The following is a 20609-nucleotide window of genomic DNA, read 5'->3' on the forward strand; positions in this document are numbered from 1 at the left end:
CTTTTTGTATTATGTGTAATTTTTTATAACGAGCATGTGTTATTTTAAAAGAAACAATAAAATCACTTCAAAGGAGAGAAAGAGAAACTTCCTTTTGAAATATGGAGTGCAGCTTTGAAAAACCACTAATCCTTGACTTCAACGTGTGGGGTTCAGCTGGTGAGGTGGGGTGAAAATGAAAAGGTGGCAACTCTCAACTGTTTATTTATTTGAGGAAATAAACAGTAGCTGCTGATCCTGTGTGGGTGCTTCCTCTGTGCCAGGCACTGGCTAAACATTTTGCATTCATTACCTCCTTCATCCTTCAATAACCCTAGGCAGGTCCACTCTTCAAGACAGCCGCTTATGGTTTGCAAGGCTGAGCACACAGCACTCCAGGAGACACTGTTCACATTGTCCCCGTCACCATATGTCTGGCACGCCCTGGAGTTGTGCAGGGGACAAATTGTGCAGCTACATGCAGTGACCTCAGCATCGTTACCCCCTTTTCTCAGATAAGGAAAACTGAAACTTACAGATGTTAAGAAAATTGTCCCAGATCACAAACCTAGGAAGTAGTAGAAGCCAGACTCAAAGACGCGTCTATCTGCCTAAATCCTCAAACACTAGCCTACAACGCCCAGACCAGCGGTCCCTGAGGGTGGGAGCAGGTGGCGCTGGGTGAGAGGCGGCAGGGAGGGGGGCAGCAGCAGCTACTCCCGTGTAGCCTTTGGGTGTCTTAATGTGAACTCACGTAAGAATATTCTAACCAACAGTAGAGGTTGTTCTGACAATAACAGTTTATATATACAAACGTGTGAAATGACTTTCGCCCATGACTTTGGTGCTCCCATTTTTTATCAGAATAATTCCTAATTTTTCCTCCCAGCAGTCTCCCCACCCCTCACCAGTTATCTGGTATCCCTTGCAAGAGGTTTCTCAGGAAAATTACCATCCTTAGCTCACCTTTGGCTCAACTTTGGCACCAAAACTCTTAAGAAAAAGAGGTTCACTTCTAGAGCCTAAAAAATGTTGACAGTCATAAAACAATATTTATAGCACTTAGCATGACAATATGAAAATATAGTTCCTAATAAATATTACTCGATGACAGTCAAAACAGTTAATTTATAGAATGACAAACTTCAAAGTGATCTCTGGTGACTCATATACAAAAGACACAACACTACAGCACTCTCCGCCCTATCCTTCATACAAATATTAGTGTATTGAAACTGGTAATACAGTATGTAACCTGCTCTCTCCCAAGGGAGGCCGTGAGTTGGGATAGTGGGTCGGGTTCCCTGACATGCTGGGAAGATTGTTAATCTGAACTCCAACCCCATTTCACTAGGGTTCCTTCCTGGAAATACCAAATGCCACCTAATGGGCCAAAGCTCAATACACATGTTAGTGTGGATTATTTTTGTCCTAACCTAAGACAACACTTGATTGACACCACTCAAGGAGCGTGAGTTTTCACTGGGGCTAAGAGAAAGGACGTTGCCCTTTGAAGATGGGATGGAAGACTTTGGTGTGTTGGGACACTTCTTTTAGCCAAAGGAGAATTGACAGTCTGGGAGCCAAGGAAAGAGGCTAAAGGGAGGAAAGAGGATTCAGAACACAATGTAGAAGAGGAAAAATTTCAATTTTGCCTAACCGTAGGCAGCAGGGAGTATGCCCAAAACATCAAAATCTGTTGGAACTCCTATGACTGAACTAACATATCAGGCCAAAAATCTAAAATTTTACCCAATTTCCCCCAAAGTCTTCATCTACTCCAACTCAGGGCCTTGATTTGGGCCAATGTATCATTATCCAACCTGGTTTCTCTCCCTCTGGAAAAGAAGAGGAAGATGAGGGAGATTTCTGTATATGCTCCTACACCTGCCAACTCACTATTCAAAGAACTTTAGAACTTTTGCCATCAAAAGAATGCACGGATTCTACTATAGTATTAAAAATGGTATAAGCCTATCAATCTCACAACCAATTTTCATCTTGCCACTAGATGTGATTCCAGCATCATGAAGCTTTCTGGAGACCTTCACTTCATCAGGCACGAGCACCGGCAACTCGAAAAAACAATTCAAGAGCTCATGTCCGCCCTAGAAACTGTTTCTAAAAACTTGGATATGAAGGTAACTGAAAATATTTGGAACTCTTACGTGTTACTGCCGGAAGTAAGATCATTATAGCTTATCAAAATGCTCAGTCAAGCAGTAACTGTTCAAAAGAACTCTTTTCCTCCAAAAGGTTTAAATACAACAGCTCATGTATATACACCATGAGTACTGCCAGGGTAATCAACAAATATTTAATGAGTGCCTCCGATGTTCCAAAACAGCCGCCCCTTGTAAGCATATGCTACTTGATTCTACTGTTGCCATCCTTACTCTCTGGGTTCTTCTCAAAGGCTGTGTAACTAGAGAGAATAAGCAAAGGAATTTCCCATGGAAGCTATTATAATACTATTAAAGGTTCAGCATTAATGTCAGTTGATCACGTTACATCCCTGCAATGGGTTATGTCTCTTACAAAATAATACACAAGTCCTTTGGCCTGGATTTTAAAGGCCATCTCTACGCTGGCCCCTGCTTTTCTCTACAGCTCACCCTCATGCTTCCTGGCTCACCCTTTAGACCCGGTGACACTGAGCTACCTGTAGGTAGGTCCCACTCACTCCAAGATACTGCACTGCATCCATGTTCTCTGTGCTCTTTTTGCCTGAAATGTCTCTCCCCCTTTTCACCTTCCCAGGCAATGGTTTATTGAAAGGAGCCAATGCAAACTCTTCCATGCCCCACTTTGTCACGTACTTTATGTGAGACAAACACATCTCCTCTGAAGTCATTTGGGCAGAACAAAGTGGAAATCCTTTGGGAGTTGGGGGAGATGAAATCTTGCTGTTTGTTTGTTCATGGAGCCAGTTTATCAAGAGTGGAAGGTGCACAGGGGCACACAGTTTACTCCAGTCCCACCAGGCTTGTCCATCTTCCTACAAACCCATCTCATTAGTCCTAATAGTTTTTGGGTTGATTCTCTCAGTTTTTCAAGATAATCATATCAACAACAAATCATAACATTTTTATCTCTAGTTTTCTGGTAAAACTTCATGACTTTTTTCTTAAGGCCTTGACCAGAACTTCCAGAACACTGTTACATAAAAGAGGTCAAAGAAGGCAGCTTATCTTGTTCCTGATTACACTGGAAATGTCTTTGTTGTTTGCTGTTGCCTATTGGTTTGATATATTTTTATCAGACTTATTAAGGAAGTATTGAGTAAGTATCCATCAATTAAGGAAGTATCCATCAATCCTACTTTAGTTAGCTTTTATTAGAACTGAACATTTAATTTTATAAAACGCCTTTTGGACATTAACAAATGCCTAACTCAGCATGGTTGCGTTTTGGTTTGGGTTTCTGTTTGTTAGCTTATTTATTTCTTTGGCCTTCTAATGTGCTATGTCAAAGCATTTCCCAATGCTGAAACATTCTGGAATTTCTATAATGAAAGCTATACAGTCTTTGTAATAATTCAGTATTTAATTTTGCATCTAACTTCAAAGGTGATATTAGACTCTAGTTTCTCTCTCCTTAGTTTTTTTAAGATAATACATACATATGATCAAAATCAAAACTATACGAGAAAATACACCCCAAGAATTTTAACTCCCACTTCTGTCACCAGTTATCACAACCATTCATGCCCCTCACAGGTAACAATTTTTATTAGTCTGTTGTGAATCCTTTCAGTATGCCTTTAAAAAGATAGAAGCAAATACAAATATTTTTTTTTCCTTTTTACACGAAACATATGTGTATTACTATGCACTTTTTTTTTTTTAACTAAACGAACATACCCTACAGATCCACCCTATCAATACATAGTTTCCTCATTCTTTTTCACAACTGTGTACTCTTCCTCTGTGTATAATGGCTCATTTAACCAGTCTCTCATAGACGAACATTTGGATTCTTTTCACTAATTTGCTCTTTCAAACATTGCTGCAATGTATAATCTTGCACTTATGTTATTTAGTGTGTCTGTAGGTATGTCTGTAGAATAAATACCCAGAAGTGGGATAGCTGGGCCAAAGGTACCTGTGTTTGTTATTTTGAAAGATCTTGCTCTCTGCAGGGCTTTTACCATATTGCATACCCACCGACAATATATAAAATGTCCTATATCCCCATTGCCTCACCAATGAGTGTTTGACTTTTGAATTTTGCCTTTTTTTAAAGGAAAAAGATAGCATCTCTGTATTTTAATTAGCCTTTCTTATTACATCTTTTCATATATTCAAGAACTAATTGTATTTCTTTTCCAGTGAGCTGTCTGTTCATACCTTTTATCCATTTCTCTATTGGGTTATTTTTCTTTTCAATTTCTAGGAGCTCTTTATATGTTAGGGAGATGATATAAGCTGCAAATACCTTTTTCCAGTGTGTTGTCTTTTGACTTTTGATATGCATATGTTCTCTATTTGTAGCCAAATTTATCAGTCTTTTTTTGTGTATGTGGCTTCTGGAATTTTAAGTCACATTTAGACAGAGCTTCCCCACACAAAGGCTTGAAAGAATTGCTCATATTTTCTTCAAGCACTTTCATGGCTTTATTGTTTATATTTAAATTCTTGATCCATTTGGAGTTTTCCCTAGAATAGGATGTGTCTTAATTATTATTTTAATTATTGAGACCTTGCAGTATTTTTACTATCTGGTAGGGCTAGTCCCTTCCACTGCTTTCCTTTTTCCCTTTTCCTGGTGATAATTGTTTATTTGTTTTTGCATATGAGTTTAAAATCAGCCTGTCTAGTTCCAGCAAATAAATCGACAGATAACTCTGCCTTAATTTTTATTAAAATCATGTTAAATTTATAAATTAATTTTAGAACTGATATAGTCATAATGCTGAGTGTTTTATCCAAGAACACAGCATACTTCCTGTTTGTTCAGGTTCACTTTATATCCTTCAAGAGTTGTTTCAAATTTTCCTCATGTAGGTTAGGCAACACCTTAAATGTATTTTGAGATTTTGTCATCTTTTTTTTTTAGTTTACTGTAATGGGGGTTTCATTATATCTTCTAACTAGTTGTTAGTTGTGTGTTATAAAGGCTGTATTAATTTTATACTTCAGTGAATTCTCTTGATTATAATAATTTTTCAGTTGGTTTTGGTTTTTCCAGGCAAACCATCATATGATTTTTTAAACAATAATAATTTGACCTCATCTTTTTCCATTTTATACACATAATTTCTCTTTTTTCTAATTGTTTTGAATAATAACTCTGGTGCAATATTAAATAATAATGCAGCGATAGTGGGCATCCTGGTCTTGTTCCTGACTTTAACAGAAACGTTCCCAGTGTCTCTCCTATGATGGAGGAAGTAAGTTTTCTCAATAAGTCTGTTTAATACACAATTGTTCCTACTTTACTAAGGTTTTGAAAATCAAGAAAGATTATAAAAATAAATTAGTCTTGTAGATATAATGTACAGCATAATGACTATAGTTAACAATACTGTATTGTGCATTTGAAAGTTGCTAAGAGAGTGGATCTTCAAAGTTCTCATCACAGGAAAAAAAATTGTAAGGTGATGGATGTTAAGTTATTGCGGTGCTCATTTTATAGTATATACATATATCAAATCATGCTCTACAGCTAAAGCTAACACAATGTTAAATGTCAATCATATCTCAATTTTAAAAAGTAATTATGAATTATGCTAAATAACTTTTTAGCATTTGTGCAAATAATGTCGGTTTTCTCCTATGCTAGCATAATTATTTGTATTAATAAATTTCCTATTATTAATCCATCCTTACTTTAAAAAAAGAATCAATTGCACTTGATTATGATGTGTTTCTCTATTGGGTTGCTGGACACTATTTGCTGATATTTTATATAAGAATTTTGCATCAACGTTTACAAATGAGATTAGTCTCCAGGGGCATTTTTTGTGCAATCTTTTTCAGATTTTGGAATCAATGTTGCACTGATTTGATTAAGATAATTTGGAAATTTCTCTTCTTTTTCTATGCTCTGTAACAGTTTAAAGAGCATTATAATTATCTATTTATTAAGGATTTGGTAGCTTTACTTCTGAAAGTGTCAGGGCCTGATGATCTGGTGGGAAAGGGATGGTGATGGGTTTTGAGCACAGCAGTCAAGGCCTTTGGCCATAATATGCTCTTTATTGTAGGTGACCTGAGAGGCACATTTTCATGTGAAACACTGGGGAATTAAACAATAGAATTAAAAAGTTTTTTTTACTCAAATGGTTAGATTCTTGTTTCTTTATACTTTTCTTATTAATTTCTAGTTTAAATGCAGCGTAGTTAGTTGCTTTTCCTGCTTTTTGGAATAATTTGAGAGTTTCTTTGTAGTCACATGTGTATTTAGTTGTAAATGCTCAGTGGGCACTGGGAAAGAATGAGTGTTTTCTGTTTGCAAGTTTGATTGTTTGGCATGTAAATCTATAAATAAACTATATTTGTCCTATCTTTTTATATACTTATTTATATTTTACTTATTTGACCAGTAAGTCAAGAGAAGTCATTTAAAATCTCTAATATATTGTCTCTGTTAGTTTATCCTTGTAATTCTACAACTGCTCAATAGATAAGGTAAAGTTTCAAAACTATTTTTCACTGTGTATTTTAAAAAGAATGATTTTTACCTATAAAATGATCATCTTTGTTCCCTTTTACGTATTTTGCCTTGAATAACATTTTATCTAATGATGTTGCTCTGCCTGCTTTCTTTTCCTTTGCTTTGGCCATGCTTAATTTGCCCATGCTTCATTGTTCACAATTCTGCTTTTGAGTGTACTCTCTATAAGTAGCCTGTTTTACGTGTATCTCATATAAATAACCAATCGTGTGCTATTGGTTGCCCACCCAACATTTACCTATTCAAATCCTTCCATTATTCACCTCTTTCTTTTCTAAGAGAACTTGGATTTTAAGTACCCACTCACCTCCACATGACCATCTCTTTCAGCAGTTGAGTTTGGCCAAAAGCAATCATGTAGTTTCATTCCCCTTGACAGCGATTAGTTTTGACATGATTATGGGCTGCAATTCTGCATCTATTTCCCAATCCAGTCCTTTTACCTAAAGAACTTCTTCAATGCTTCCAGCAATGTGGAAGGCGCTTTTACCCTAACTTCCAAACATGAGCTTGTTTTTTCCTATGTTTAAAATGCCGTTAAGTCATTTCACTTGGGATTTACTTGTGCTCATGTCAGAATCCTACCTGGAAATTCCTGAGGCCTGATCTTAGGCCACTCAGGTGTTTTCTCTGCAGAGCCCAATTGTGCATTTAAGCATTTATTCAATAGCATTTGGTGAGCATCTACCATTGGTCATCTAACGTGCACTGAGGATACAGTGGTGATACAGGATAGAGTGGCTTACATTGTAACTGGGGAGACAGAAAGTAAAGAAATAATCAAATTAACAAATTGATAAACTAATGTCAATAGCATGTTTCTGTCACATCATCAGGTAGTCTATTATCAGAAAGAATATTATAGACAGCAGAATGGAACACTCCCCTATTGTTCTTTCCCTGAAGATAGTGCTATAATTGTTGAATCATTCCTTTGAAAAAAATCATTTTCAAATGCAGACATGCTTTAGGCTCAAAGCTGGGCTTTTATTCTGGGCTCCTTTAGGAATAAAGTATAATTAACGTAAGTGCTAGTGGTTTTGTTCACACACACAAAAACTCCCTTTTGTACTTTCATAGGTAATGCAGCTCTTAGGAAAGATAGAGGCTTCCAGTTCTGAGCAAATCTCAAATTTAAAGATGGTCCAGGGGGATTATCACCAAGAAATGAACCTTTTGGAGTTCAAGTAAGTGAATGGAAGATTTTTAATTGTTTAATGCATTCCAAAGGGTTTTGCTTAATGAAAGCATTGGCATCAAATAAAATCCTATCCCAGGAATTTGAACCTGTCCAAGAATTAAAGAAACAAACTGATGCAGAGAATATTTTACACTAAAGTAATTTATACAATATCCTTAATTTTAAAATATATATATTAATTTGTCATTTTTTTGGTATAATATCTCAACTAAAATGATACTTTCTGATAGAGTATAATTTTAACTTATCAATTGTACATTAAAATGCCTCAATGTAAAGCACTATTGAACATACACTGATTCCACAAGATTATCAAATAATTTTTTAAAAATTTTGATTCACAAGCTTTTCTTTTATGATTTCTTCTAAGATCCTCTCCTTGGTTCTTTACAGTATCCCTATTTTAATACTGGTCTCTATCCCACATTACACTGAGTTTTCCCCGTACAATGGAGAAAGCAACAAAGGAGACAAGATGCCACAAACATTCAGATTACTGGCCTCCTTATCCTCAAATCCTCCTTTCTTATTTAAATGACCACCGTTCCCTGACACCATGGTTCAGGCAAAGGGAAATTCTAGGCACTTAGATGATACCACCTTTACTGCCCCTTCTATTCTTGTTCTTTCTCCTCTCTGTCCCACATCACTTGAGTTTAATGCCTTGGTCAAATCATATTCTGAGTATACTCTTTCTCCATTTTTCCCCATCTCTACCATATTTCGTTAAATCTAAGTGCCATTGACTATAAGATATACCATTACACTCTTGTACCTCTAAGACATGAAGCTAACAATTAAACCGTAACATGCTATCATGTTATGACACCTCCCAATTTCAGAGATGTTAAGTTAGGAAAAACGTGTGTCTTAGAAATTGATGAACAACAGTAGTCATCACTAAAACTCAGAGAAGTAGGTGTCTTGGGTAAACAGAAAATACCTACTTTCTTCATACTCTAAAAAAGCAGGCCTAGGTTCTTAAATTCTAGCACAATGAGGGTGCTCAGTATATATCTGTGTCATGATTGATCTAATCCCTTTAGCTTAGAATTAAGATAGAGAAAAGTGTCCAAAGGAGAAATAGAAAAGTAAACTGTTTCTAGAAGTACAATTTAAGAAGGGATTTTATTGGGGGAGGAAAGGGACTTATAATCTGGAGTGGAAGACTGGCTTAAAGGGATCAAGAATATTAACAAATAGAAAAGAGGGGAAAAGGAAATGTTTGAGATCTAGGGCTGACTGCTTCACTGAAGATGCTGCATACTTTTTCCACCTGCAGTCCTGTGGGAAATCGGCTTATAGATGAATCATCTAAATAGTTAAATCTGAATCTGGACACTTTTGTAACAGTATAAACTGGAATCATTCTCTCACTTGAAATAATGAAGTCTTAAAATTTCATTAGTATTACAGTAGGTAATAGTGAATTTATAAACGAGATTTTTCCCCCAGGCAAATACTTATAAGCTCTAGTAATTCAATTACACAATTGACTCTTTTTTTATTTAAAATTTCTCCAATTTTTTATATTAAAAAGTAATATGCATTCATCGTAACAAATAAAATAAGGCAAAGATGAAAATAGAGGTCACCATTCAAGCTTCGTAATGTAATCAATGCTAACACCAGGGGTGTATCCTTCCTCACTTTCCCCCTCATTAATATAAATATGTAACAGAAAAGGGAGATTTTATGTATATACATATATGATATATATAACATACATTATATACAAAGAGAGAGCATGGGTTTTTAAAATAAATCCTATACACATTACTCAATAGTTTGTTTTCTTCCAGGACATCTTGGATATCTCTCTCTAGATCAGTAAATATTTTTCTAGCATTATTTTTCACAGCTGCATAATATTTTAACTTACAGATATGTCATAATTAATTCACCCATTTATCTTATTGATGAATAGATTCTTTCCAGTTTATAACTACCACAAACAAAAATTATTGTGTGCATATCCTTAAATTTCCTTAGATATAGGTGCTTTTATTTCTACAGGCAAGATTCTTAGGTCAGAGTTTATGTTTTTATTAATTTTTATAAATTTCTTTCTAAAAATGTTGTAGCAACTTATTCACACCAGCAATGCATGAGAAGACCTTTCTGGACATTCTCATCCACAATGGATATTCTTCTTAATATTTGCCAATTAAAGGATAAAAAATAGCATCTCTTGTTTTCATTTGCATTCCCTTCACCCTTTGAACTTCCTTTTCTGTGAATTGCCCATTCTTACCATTTATCTTCATCACTTTCTTATCAATTGGTAGGATTCCTTCACATTAGGGATATTAACCCTTTGAGCTATGTATTGCAAAGTATTTTGCTCAAAGAGAAAGTAAGGCAGGTAGGGCTCTTTTTGTTTGTTTGTTTTCTTCTTTTCAATCAGAGCACTTCTCAAAGCAAAGTGGATGGGGTATAGAATTTGCTTTACTTTTTTAAGAAACAACTGTTTCTGAACAAAGAGATTAAAAGCTTTTAATAACATTAAAGTGTAAGTTTAACTGAGCAATTTTCCCATTTAGAAACTTTAACAAATTCAAGTTTAACGGTCAACTGAACACATTTTATATTGAACTTAAAAGCCACAATACTGTCTTGGGGTTTTCTAGTGAATCTTTGGGACTTTGGCACTGATCACTAGACCTGACAAAGGAAACGCACAGGCTGTGCATCTGGACACCTGCACTGAGCCTTCTCTTTCCAGAAGGGCCTCAGTCAGATGTTCAGCTAAGTAATGTCCTAAGCTGACAACTGAGTGCTTATAGAGCAAGAGTCTCAGCCATCGTGAACTATGGCTGTCTTTCAGCAAGGGGTGGGCAGGGCAGCACTTAGCAGTCACTCCCTGGATAGCTCTTGCTGCTGACGCTGTTCACTTGATAGTGATTTATAAGAAAAAGCATTTGGTCAATGAAGCAAATGCACAGAGTCAAACCTTACCACACAGCTTTGAAAATGCTACCACAGTAGAAAGTGGACCAGAGCAAGGACCTGTCTCATTTATCTTTGTATCCTCCACACCCAGCACATTCAGACACAAATAGAAGCCAGTGAATGAATGTATGTTTTGAGCTCCTATAATATGTAAGTTGTGTTTTGGAATATCCAAAGACATAATCATGGCCATATACAGTGGGGGAGAAAACACATATATAAGTGACAAGCTCATAACAGGTAAAGTAAAAGTTGAGATGGTGTTAAATGAGATATATCAGTAGGCAGAAATAATAAATATTCATTGCCATTTTTAAATGCCTACCAATCCCTAAGTGCTCAAGATGTGCAGGTACACCCAGCTCTGCAGTCTGGGTCTTATCTTTAAAAACAAGGAAACTTATAGTCATGGAAATTAAACAATTTACCCAAAGTCACACAGCTAGAAAGACTCTGACTCCAAATCTCAGGTTATTTTTGTCAGTCTGTGATGTCTCCATCTCATAATTCCACCTATTGTAGTAAACTAACTGTGCTACAGAAATTTAGGGAAGGGAAAAATCACATGTGCTCAAAACTATGATGGTATGAGGCTATAAAGGTACTGATATTTAAACTCAAGTACAATTTAGAATGAACAATTAACAAAAGTCTTCATATCAGAGTGGAGTAGGAATTGCTTTTTAATTAGTCTTACTAATTAGAAATCACAGAACATTGAGAAGAAATTAATTTAAGATATATTGGTATAAACTTAGTAGAAAAAAAAAGTTTCTTGAAATTTATTTCTTGCTTCTGACATGAAACTAAGATTCTTAGACTCAGTCTCTAAAGAAGCAATAGTACCAAGTCTAAAGCCCTTATTCAGATATGATTACAAAAAATGAAAACATCTTCTGTGTTTACAGTCCATCAAAGAGCACTAAATCTTTTTATATTCCCATTTGGTTAGAGCCACCATCTGAATTCTTGAGAGCCTGGTAATAGTTAACAGTTTCCAAGAATTCAAAATGTTCATGTCTTCTAAAAAAGTTCATGCAACAGATTGTTGAACCCAAGACAACTGGGTTTGAGACATAAGTGAACTGGTAAAACTAGCCCAGGATGGAGCTATGTCCTCATTTATGTATGTCATCCAGAACCAGGGAAGTCACTGGGATATTTGTTCCAAGCCCCATACTCTGCCCTCACCATTCACTCTCACCACAGCTCTCTACCCCGGGCTCCGGTTATGTCTATAGAGCCCCGTTAAATTTTCTTTTAGTTTTCTGTAACTTTCTCCCTTATAATTGAACTTGGTGTACATTTTAACCTGATTCCATTAGTATGAAAAATATTTTTAAAAACCAGCCTTTATCTCACATTTATCCTAGTGAGGTCTCTGATTATAATTTAAAAGTCTGACTTGTGTTTTGAGGAAAAAGGAAAGAAAAAGCTATCTATCAGTCTATCTATCTATCCATCTATCTACCTAGCTACCTATCTGTATCTAACTATATCTGACTGAAGTGCTCCCATAACCACTGGTATAGGAGATTTGGGAACTAAAATGTGAGCGTCATACTAGATAAATTCATCCTATTGAGATTTTAAGTGTATGTTAAAATTAACATACAGTTAACATAATAACTGTATGTTATAATTAACAGAAAAATAATTCTCACATGGCAAATCATGTCCACTACGTTAGGAAAAAGTCTAAAGAGAGACAAAGATTTACATAAACCTCTATTTTTATCCTTTATACCTTTCAAGGAGAATGCTTTTTAAATAATGCTTTCATATTTTAATAAACTACCAGCAGACAGAATCTGACTTCTGATTGTTATCAGGAATGTGAGTCTCCAATTGCAGACAAAACCTTGTAATAAGAGGATCATAAGAAGTAATTCAGTCTTTATGGTTTATTTTAATTTCAGAGTTTCAATTACTGCCATGTCCTTCTAGAGACATTACCTGGGTACATTTAATGGTTCCTTGATTTTCAGAGGGATTTTAATATTTTATCAGTGATGAGAGTAAATGCTCTCATTTATTTACACGGTGAAGGTGAGCACTGAAGGACGGATTCTTGATTGTAAAGCCACCTCTTAGTTATCTGGAGATTTACTGTCCCCCTTAACCATCACTATTAATTAATTCTTCCACCAGAGACCAGGGAAGATGAAAATCAAAGATTAGGTCTCTAAATAACTTGACAAGTCTATGATTTGTTATTTGTGAACGGCCCTAATAAAAGGTATTCAATGAAAAATAATAAATCATTTATTCAACCTCTACTTAATTGAGCACTTTCTATATTCCAGGCATTAGTCACAGCCATGAACAAAGCAAAATCCTTGCTTTCATGTGCTAGTGGAGAAGATATATATATATATATATATACATATATATATATATAATATATATCACATGATGATGAGCATTTTGGAGAAAAATAAAGAAGCGTAAAGGAATAGGGAGTGTCAGGTTGGACAAAGTTTTTTTTTTTTTAATGTTGTCAAAAACAAGAAAAGCTTCTGTGATAAGGTGGTGTTTGAATATAAATCTGAATGAAATTAGGGCAGGAGCCATTGTATATTCTAAAGAAGAATGTTCCAGATAGAGGTAACAGTTGGCTAAAAAGAGGTTGTCCACCTATCAGCTGGGGGCTTATTTGTCTAAGATCCAACACCTGTTGTTAGCCAGCAGCACAAGTGTTTAAAAATCATGATTAGACTAAGGACAGGAAGAGTAACCAACTTCACCTTCTTCAATGTTGAGATACTCATCTGCATCAGGTACGCTTTCTAGGTGAAAAATGAAGATCAGAATTTAACTATCATACTACAACAAATGTAAGTATTGGAAAAGTAACTACCTTTCCATTCCTTGATTTCATCATCCAAATCCGAGTTTCTCAACCTTGGCACTATTAGCATTTTGGCTGGATAATTCTTAGTTGTGGAGCTGCCCTGTGCCCTGTAGGGTGTTTAGCAGCATCCTGGCCTCTACCCACCACAGGTCAGTAGCACCTCCTATTTGTCACAACCAAAAATGTCTGCAGACATTGCAGAGTGACCCAGAGTCTAAATAAAAATGGAAGTGGCCTCACATAACTTGTCTTTTCCAACTATTAGTCCAAACACTTTTTCAGGAGAGCTAAAGAAGCGAATACATGCAGTATATGTCCAGCATGCCTTAGGCAATTTCCAGTGATAAATATCACAAGCTAAATTAGCTGCGTGTAACTTTTCCTGATCATTAGAGTAAATTATTTCAAGTCACCCCACATTGTAAGGGAGTCCTGAATGTTTTCAACAACAAACAACATGCATTGTTCCTGCCAATCTAATATTTAGCCTAGTCTAAAAGGGAGTCTGAAATTAACTTCTTAGCAAGAGCAAGTCACAAGCAGAAAACATATACAGAAACTACTTGCCAGTCGCCATCCCACCTCTTCTCAGTCCCGTATTTCTCAGTCATTTCCGATGAGGATTCCCCTCTCAAACTCTCAACCACTCCACAGTGAATTTTCAAATTGCTGATACATGATTCCCATCATTTTAATCTCTGTAATACCATCTACCACCTCTGTTGTTGAAAATCCTTCATTCTCTGTTATTTAACACTCCTAGGGTGCATCAACTTGATGCCAGCGATTCCTTCCTGCACACCTCTTGTTATTTCTGATTTTGCCCCACATGAGTAACTCAGCATCTCTTTAAGTCCCCCCAACACCCCCAAAAGAATCCACTCACAGAGATCCATTGGTGACCATGGGGACTTTACTGAAGATTTTGCCTAAAGCAGAGATGACAGCCAAGAAGTGTCTCCCTTGGACACCCTGCTTCCCCAAATTCCTTTTGGGGCTCTCTTCTTTCTCCCCTCCCCGCTTCTCCCTCTGACTGTTCTCTCCTTTACTAGACAATGCAAGTCCTCTCTGGCCCAGCTCCTCCCCAGCCTCATAGTGGCCCTTGTAGAGCAAAGATTCGGCAAACTACCGCCCTTAGCCGGTCTGCCCGTAGCTACGAGTGGTTTTTACACTTTCTAATCATTTTTTAAAGAAAAGAAAATTATACTTCATGACATGTGAATATTATATGAAATTTAAATTTCAGTGTGCATAAAGTTTGATTAGACCACAGCCATGCTCATTGTTTCTTTATAAACAAGCCAGGCTAATTTGTGTCATCTGTGGCTGCTTTCCCGCTGCACTGGCAGTGGAGGGGTTGCAAAGGAGACTACATGGCCTGAAAAGCCCGAACTATTTACTATCTAACCCTTACAGAAAAAGCGTGCTAACCTCTACTGTAGAGTAACACCATGCCAAGTGACTTGTCGAAGTAATTTTTCCGCACACACTCACTGCGCCCTGGGTCCCGAGAGGAAGCCTGCGTGGATGACACGGGCCTTTCTGCGCACATGCTCCTGCCACTGTGTAGACTTGCATTTCGGGCTGTGCAGATGGGTGTGGTCAGCAGGTGGGCTGAACGCCAGCTTGGGGCAGGGACCCAGCATGTGCTCCCTCACCCCCCCATCACCCCATAAGTGCTTGCTGGGCACATGGACCCTCATCATCCGAAAAAACTGCAGACTTTTCAATAAATTTTGGTTTTAGGTTTAAATTTACTTATTAAAATAGAGCAAACTACTTTTCCCCCTAGATTTAATTCCCTTTCAACGAGGCTATATGAGGAAATGGAGAACCATCAAAAATGGACAGAAAACCAGTCCATCAGATGTGAACAAGACCACCTCGGCCATGTAAATCAGCGTCTGAAGCTGCTGCAGGAGAAACTGGTAAGGGGTTGTGTTGCTCATGAAGTTAACAGCCGCACAGCCACTGTCTAGATGTGAGCCACGAGTCAGTCTCGAAAGCCACACTTACAAATTCAGTGACCCTCCCTGCGCCAGTCGCTGATTGCTTAGCACTGGAATAGGAATCCAGAGGCCTGCCTTCTGGTCCTGTTTGCTACTCCCCAGCTCTGTGAACCCACACTTCTCAGAACGGGCTCTACCTGTACCAGAATAACCCAAAGAGAGTTTTTAAAAGTACAGATTCCTGGTCCCAACCCAGAGCTGAAGCATCAGACCCTCCAGGGCCTTCCCTGGGAATCTGTGCTCCCGGACAAGCTCCCTGGGTGATGCTTAGATACAATAAAGCCTGAAAACTGCCTTAAACAAGTCGTTTTACCTCTCCGGAGATCCAATGGTAGGTAGATCAAAGGTTTATCAAAACTCCTTTTCCAGGTCAGACCTTGTAGAGACACCCCCAAGCTTTGGGGTGAGGTGACCAGGACACATAGGAAACCTATCGCAGGCTCCCTTCTCCCACGCCAACCAGCACAGCCAGCACGCTGCTGAGCCCTGAGGGCAGCACAGGCCACGAATGTCACCAGTGGCTGCCAGTCTTGCAGATGGTTCAGATAAGATGTTTCTGGAACTTCAGTAGAGGGGATTTAGGCAGCCAGTAAACGACGCTCCAGTTACCCCACCTGAGTTTGTTAAAACTGATAGAAGCAGGAGTCCAAGAGGGAGGTAAACGTTACAGCTTTCTCACTGACAGGCTGTTGAAGCATGTGTGGTCAGATCTGCAGCCAAGTGGGCCTGCTGGGCCTGCTCCGGATTTGGGCAGGCTCCTTCACCAGTTCTAGGCAGCCCTAGGTGACCACAGGGTCATCTGCAGGCAGAAGCCGCCCATCACAAGGAAGAGAGAGACTGGAATCCACCATTCTTCAGGCAGGTGGGACCAAAGAGGATCAAAGGGGCCAAGTCAGTCTCAGGCCCTGCTGGTAAATTGCCCGCACAGGAGCCAGGAGATGCAAAGAAGCTAATTAGCTTCAGGCTGCCTCTACAGCCCCCAACCTGCTGCCCATTAGAATCACCTGGGGAGCTTTTAAATGCCATCAATTCCCGGGCTCCATCACAGACCAATTAAATCAGAATTGTGGAGGTGGGGAGGTGCGGGTAGGGGAGTTATGGGCCAGGTGATTCTAATAGCAGGGTTAAAAGAAGCACTTCTACCTGAAGCCTGTCCACGTAGAGATAGGCAGCTTGAGGGAATAAGGACGTCTAACACACAAGCATGTCCAAGGAGCTCTGGTCAAGCAGTATCTAAAACACCTTCCTTGGCTACACTTCTTTAAACGCTAAAATTCCAAATCCTCAGGCATTTCATAAAGACCACAGCCCTTTCTTTTCTCCCATAGCATGTAGAATTCCAGAAACTACAAATGAACAAGGCCAAACAAAGGCCAAACTTCCACTTGTGAATAGCTTTAGATACAAGGGAACTTGGTTTGAATTCTCATGTTTAGCACAGAAATGCAAACTTGCTAAAAAGCATTCTCTAAGCTGAAAGTCAAATCCACAAAGGTGTTCTGAAGCTTTATCACATGATATCTTTTGTAGGATATGTCTGAAAAAAAAATGGAAGAAAAATTACTGAAGCTTTCAAGCAAATTAGAGAATTTCATTAACAGGCAGAAACAGGAAGCAGATCTAAACCAAGTAAAGCATATAGAAAATAAACTGTCCAAAAAGATGAACCAACTGGAAAAGCACATCTGGGGTGAATTAGAGAAAATGCAGAATGAATATCAATCAGGTGAGCAGATACCTTTGATAAAGTAAAGAACATCAGTCCTTTCCTATCCAGTCCCTCAGGGTTTTCTACTTTGAGCTAATGGCCAGGGAGCAATCTTGTCATTAGCGAAGGGACATCCTTTGTATTTAATCCAGCTTTCCTAAATATCCCATAGAATGTCAGCATACCACCAGAAGGTGGGTAAATATGTAGATTCCCTTTCTCATTCACACTTGGCAGTGTCACAGGCTTGCCATTGCTGTGAGATTTCTTTTTTTTTTTTTTTTAACCAAGATCATAGAATCATAAAACTATTAGACTTGGAAAGTCCTTGGAGATCATCAAGACCTGATTTGTGGGTATATCATGAAATTAGGAGCCTAAATCGAATGTCCCTCATTGAACTGCAGATAATGAGCCTGGATAGTTGTCAAACCGGAGACCTGACCTTTAGAAGTAAGAAAGAGAGATGAATGAACAAAGGCCAGTATAATGACTGCTTTTCTTCTTAAAGAGGCTAATGGCAGCAGTGTCAAGCTGAGCTAACATCAAAGAGGAATAATTTGAAAGGCTCATCTAATTTGTCAAAGGGAAGGACGGGGGTTGGAGAGGGTGGGGGGACAGGTGCTGTGGAGCAACCATCTGCCCCGAGCCACAATTCTGAGAGAATTACCAGGAATCAGAAGGTTCCTTTATGAGAGACAGCCCCAACTCATTCTCTGTCCTCTAGATCTCAGAAAAATTCATGGAAATGGTCCTGTATGGAGTTGCCTTGGAGGTGTCTTAGAAAGATATGGTCTCAATCTGCCAGATGTTCCAAGCATATAAGGAACATTTCCTGCCTAGAAATCAGACCCTCACCACCCTTCCCCACCAACTTCCACCACCAAATCAAAAGAATGAATTATCTGGCCAGGAATCCTGCCCCAAACTTAACTGGCCATTCTTTCAGGGCCCTGCTTGCTACTTAGCTACCAGAAATTGAATTTACTCATTCTAGTACAACCCCAGGATGAACTGAAGATCAATTAGCAATCTACATGTTTCTGCGTTTTACTAAGTGTGAGTTTAGCAAATGAGGACTCCCAACTAATGGTTTGCTCTTTTATGCCTTTAATAAAAATGTGTTGAGAAATGACTATGTGAAAGCCTCCAGTGAATATGGGCTGTACCCTATGAAACTTGAGGTCTGGTAGGCTGTGGTCATGAGTGGCTAGACTTGCATAAGAGAGATAGAAAGTGCTGGGGCCAGGGGCAGGGGAGCAGCCAGCGAGGGACCATTCCTTAGGTCCTTCAAACAGGTTGCTTTCAGAGGAGGTTTAAAATCTCATCTGTGGCCTTTACCTTCAATTTGGTAACAAGAATAAAAAAAGAGATCATCCAAATTTCTTGTCAAAGTGTATAGAAAGAAGATATTTTAAATTTCTCTCTTGAAATATAGAATTATTTCATTATGCAGTATATTGGGATGGAGGGGAAAGACAGGACTTGAATTTTCACAATGAAGCCAGATATAAGTTGAAACAGTGTTGCTAATGCATCTTCATGACATACAAGAAATAAATTATTGTACATGTTTAGACTGGTCTTAATGGAATTTAATATGCTTTGAATTAAACAATGATCAGTTATGGCAGGACTGCTGATTAGCAACTTTTTTTAAAACGTTTAAAAGTTCCAATGCATTGTTTAGTTTCAGTATACCTATTTTCATATCCTCTTCTAGGATTTAAATCGATTCATGACTCTCTCAACTCCCTCCAACAAATACAGAAAACAAAGATGGATTTAGAGAAGTATAAAGTACAGAAAGACCTAAAGAAATTGCAGCATAAGATAGTGGAACTCCAGGAAGTATAAACTTTCCAGCCATCTTCCTTTTCACCAGCCAGTGGAGTGGTTTGTTGGCAAAAGTTGGGACGAAGAAAGCTAATATCTCTGGGATGTTTACTGCTTCTATTTCTTACCACCTTTTTAAGGAGATGAATGTACCAGGAAACCCAATAAAGCAAAGAAGCTTTATTATGTCTTCATTAATTTATTAGTGAAAAAATTAAGGAATTTCTTTCCATACATGCGTTTTATATTTTTATTTGCCCACAAATCTGAATGTTGTACATAAACGAGTGAAGTAGGCCTAGTATAATACATTAAAGAATGGCGGAAACTGTGGAAAATTGGAGACCACTTACCTGTCTAAAAATAATAGCAACTATGGAGTTCCAGTCCATTATTTACATGCATAAAATCCATTATTGCCAAAAATTTTATTTTTCAAAAGAAACAAGAAATCTGATTTTATATGAAACCATTTATAAGCATTAGCAACTAGTGCAAAATAGTTCTTAAACTGTGAGGAAATGTCTGTAGGGCAGATACAGTCAAATGAACTGTCAGACTGCAACTTCTGATCCAGAGGTTTTAGTTTTCTAACAATCCCAATATTTATAGCAAGTCTAACTTATGCACATTAAAAATATTAATTCATTGTACTCAATATGTATCAGAATTATGAGCAAGTAAGAGTTAACGATGTAAAATAAAAGAATACAACAGTTTCCATGAAAAACATCCAACATAATTTTATCTTGGTGCTAAATTCAGAAGCACTTCAAAAACACTAATTAGTTTCCCATAAAATTAAAATATTTCTAACTTTTGTAGATATAAATGTTAAATGGAGAGCCTGGTATTGGGCGGTAAAATCATGAAAAATAAAAACAAACTATTCATGTCTTGCACTTTGTAGAGAAATGTGTACTCTCTTACATTATTAGGGAGTCTACAAATTGGTACAATAATTTAAAGGGCAATTTGGAAACATCTATTAACATTTTAAAATGTACATAACCTTTGACCCTGGAATTCTACTGCTAGAAATATATATTGCAGGGGGGAAAAAAAATTCCAAAATGTGGAAAGATATATGAACAAGGATGCTCATTATAACACCATTTCTTATAGTAAAAAAACTGAAAACTACTGAATTAAAAGGAACTGATTGACTAAATTAATGATATCACCAACAAAAAATGCTATCCAGCACTTAAAAAGAACACAGAAAGATATCCAAGATATGCTGTTAGGTGAATAAAGCAAGTTGCAAAACTAAATGGATGTGATCCCACCTGTGTCAAAAATATTTTAAAATAAGTTAAAATACACATACTACAGTATGCAAAAAAAGACTTACAACAGACTAGCAGTGACTGAATTATGAAGAATTTTGTT

The 20609-nt window shown here is 37.5% G+C and overlaps 1 protein-coding gene across 1 annotated transcript in view; it reads left to right on the forward strand.

Moving 5' to 3' along the window:
* FAM81B (family with sequence similarity 81 member B) overlaps positions 1 to 19238 on the forward strand; it is a 48925-nt gene extending 29687 nt beyond the window's left edge. Inside the window, exons 6-10 of the mRNA XM_061188004.1 lie at positions 1991 to 2120; positions 7738 to 7844; positions 15457 to 15592; positions 17204 to 17399; positions 19105 to 19238. Of these exons, the coding sequence (XP_061043987.1) occupies positions 1991 to 2120; positions 7738 to 7844; positions 15457 to 15592; positions 17204 to 17399; positions 19105 to 19238 (703 nt within the window). The remainder of the gene's footprint in view (positions 1 to 1990; positions 2121 to 7737; positions 7845 to 15456; positions 15593 to 17203; positions 17400 to 19104) is intronic.
* The last annotated feature ends 1371 nt before the right edge of the window (positions 19239 to 20609 follow it).

The sequence above is a fragment of the Eubalaena glacialis genome, chromosome 4, assembly GCF_028564815.1.
Source record: "Eubalaena glacialis isolate mEubGla1 chromosome 4, mEubGla1.1.hap2.+ XY, whole genome shotgun sequence".
Classification (NCBI taxonomy): domain Eukaryota; kingdom Metazoa; phylum Chordata; class Mammalia; order Artiodactyla; family Balaenidae; genus Eubalaena; species Eubalaena glacialis.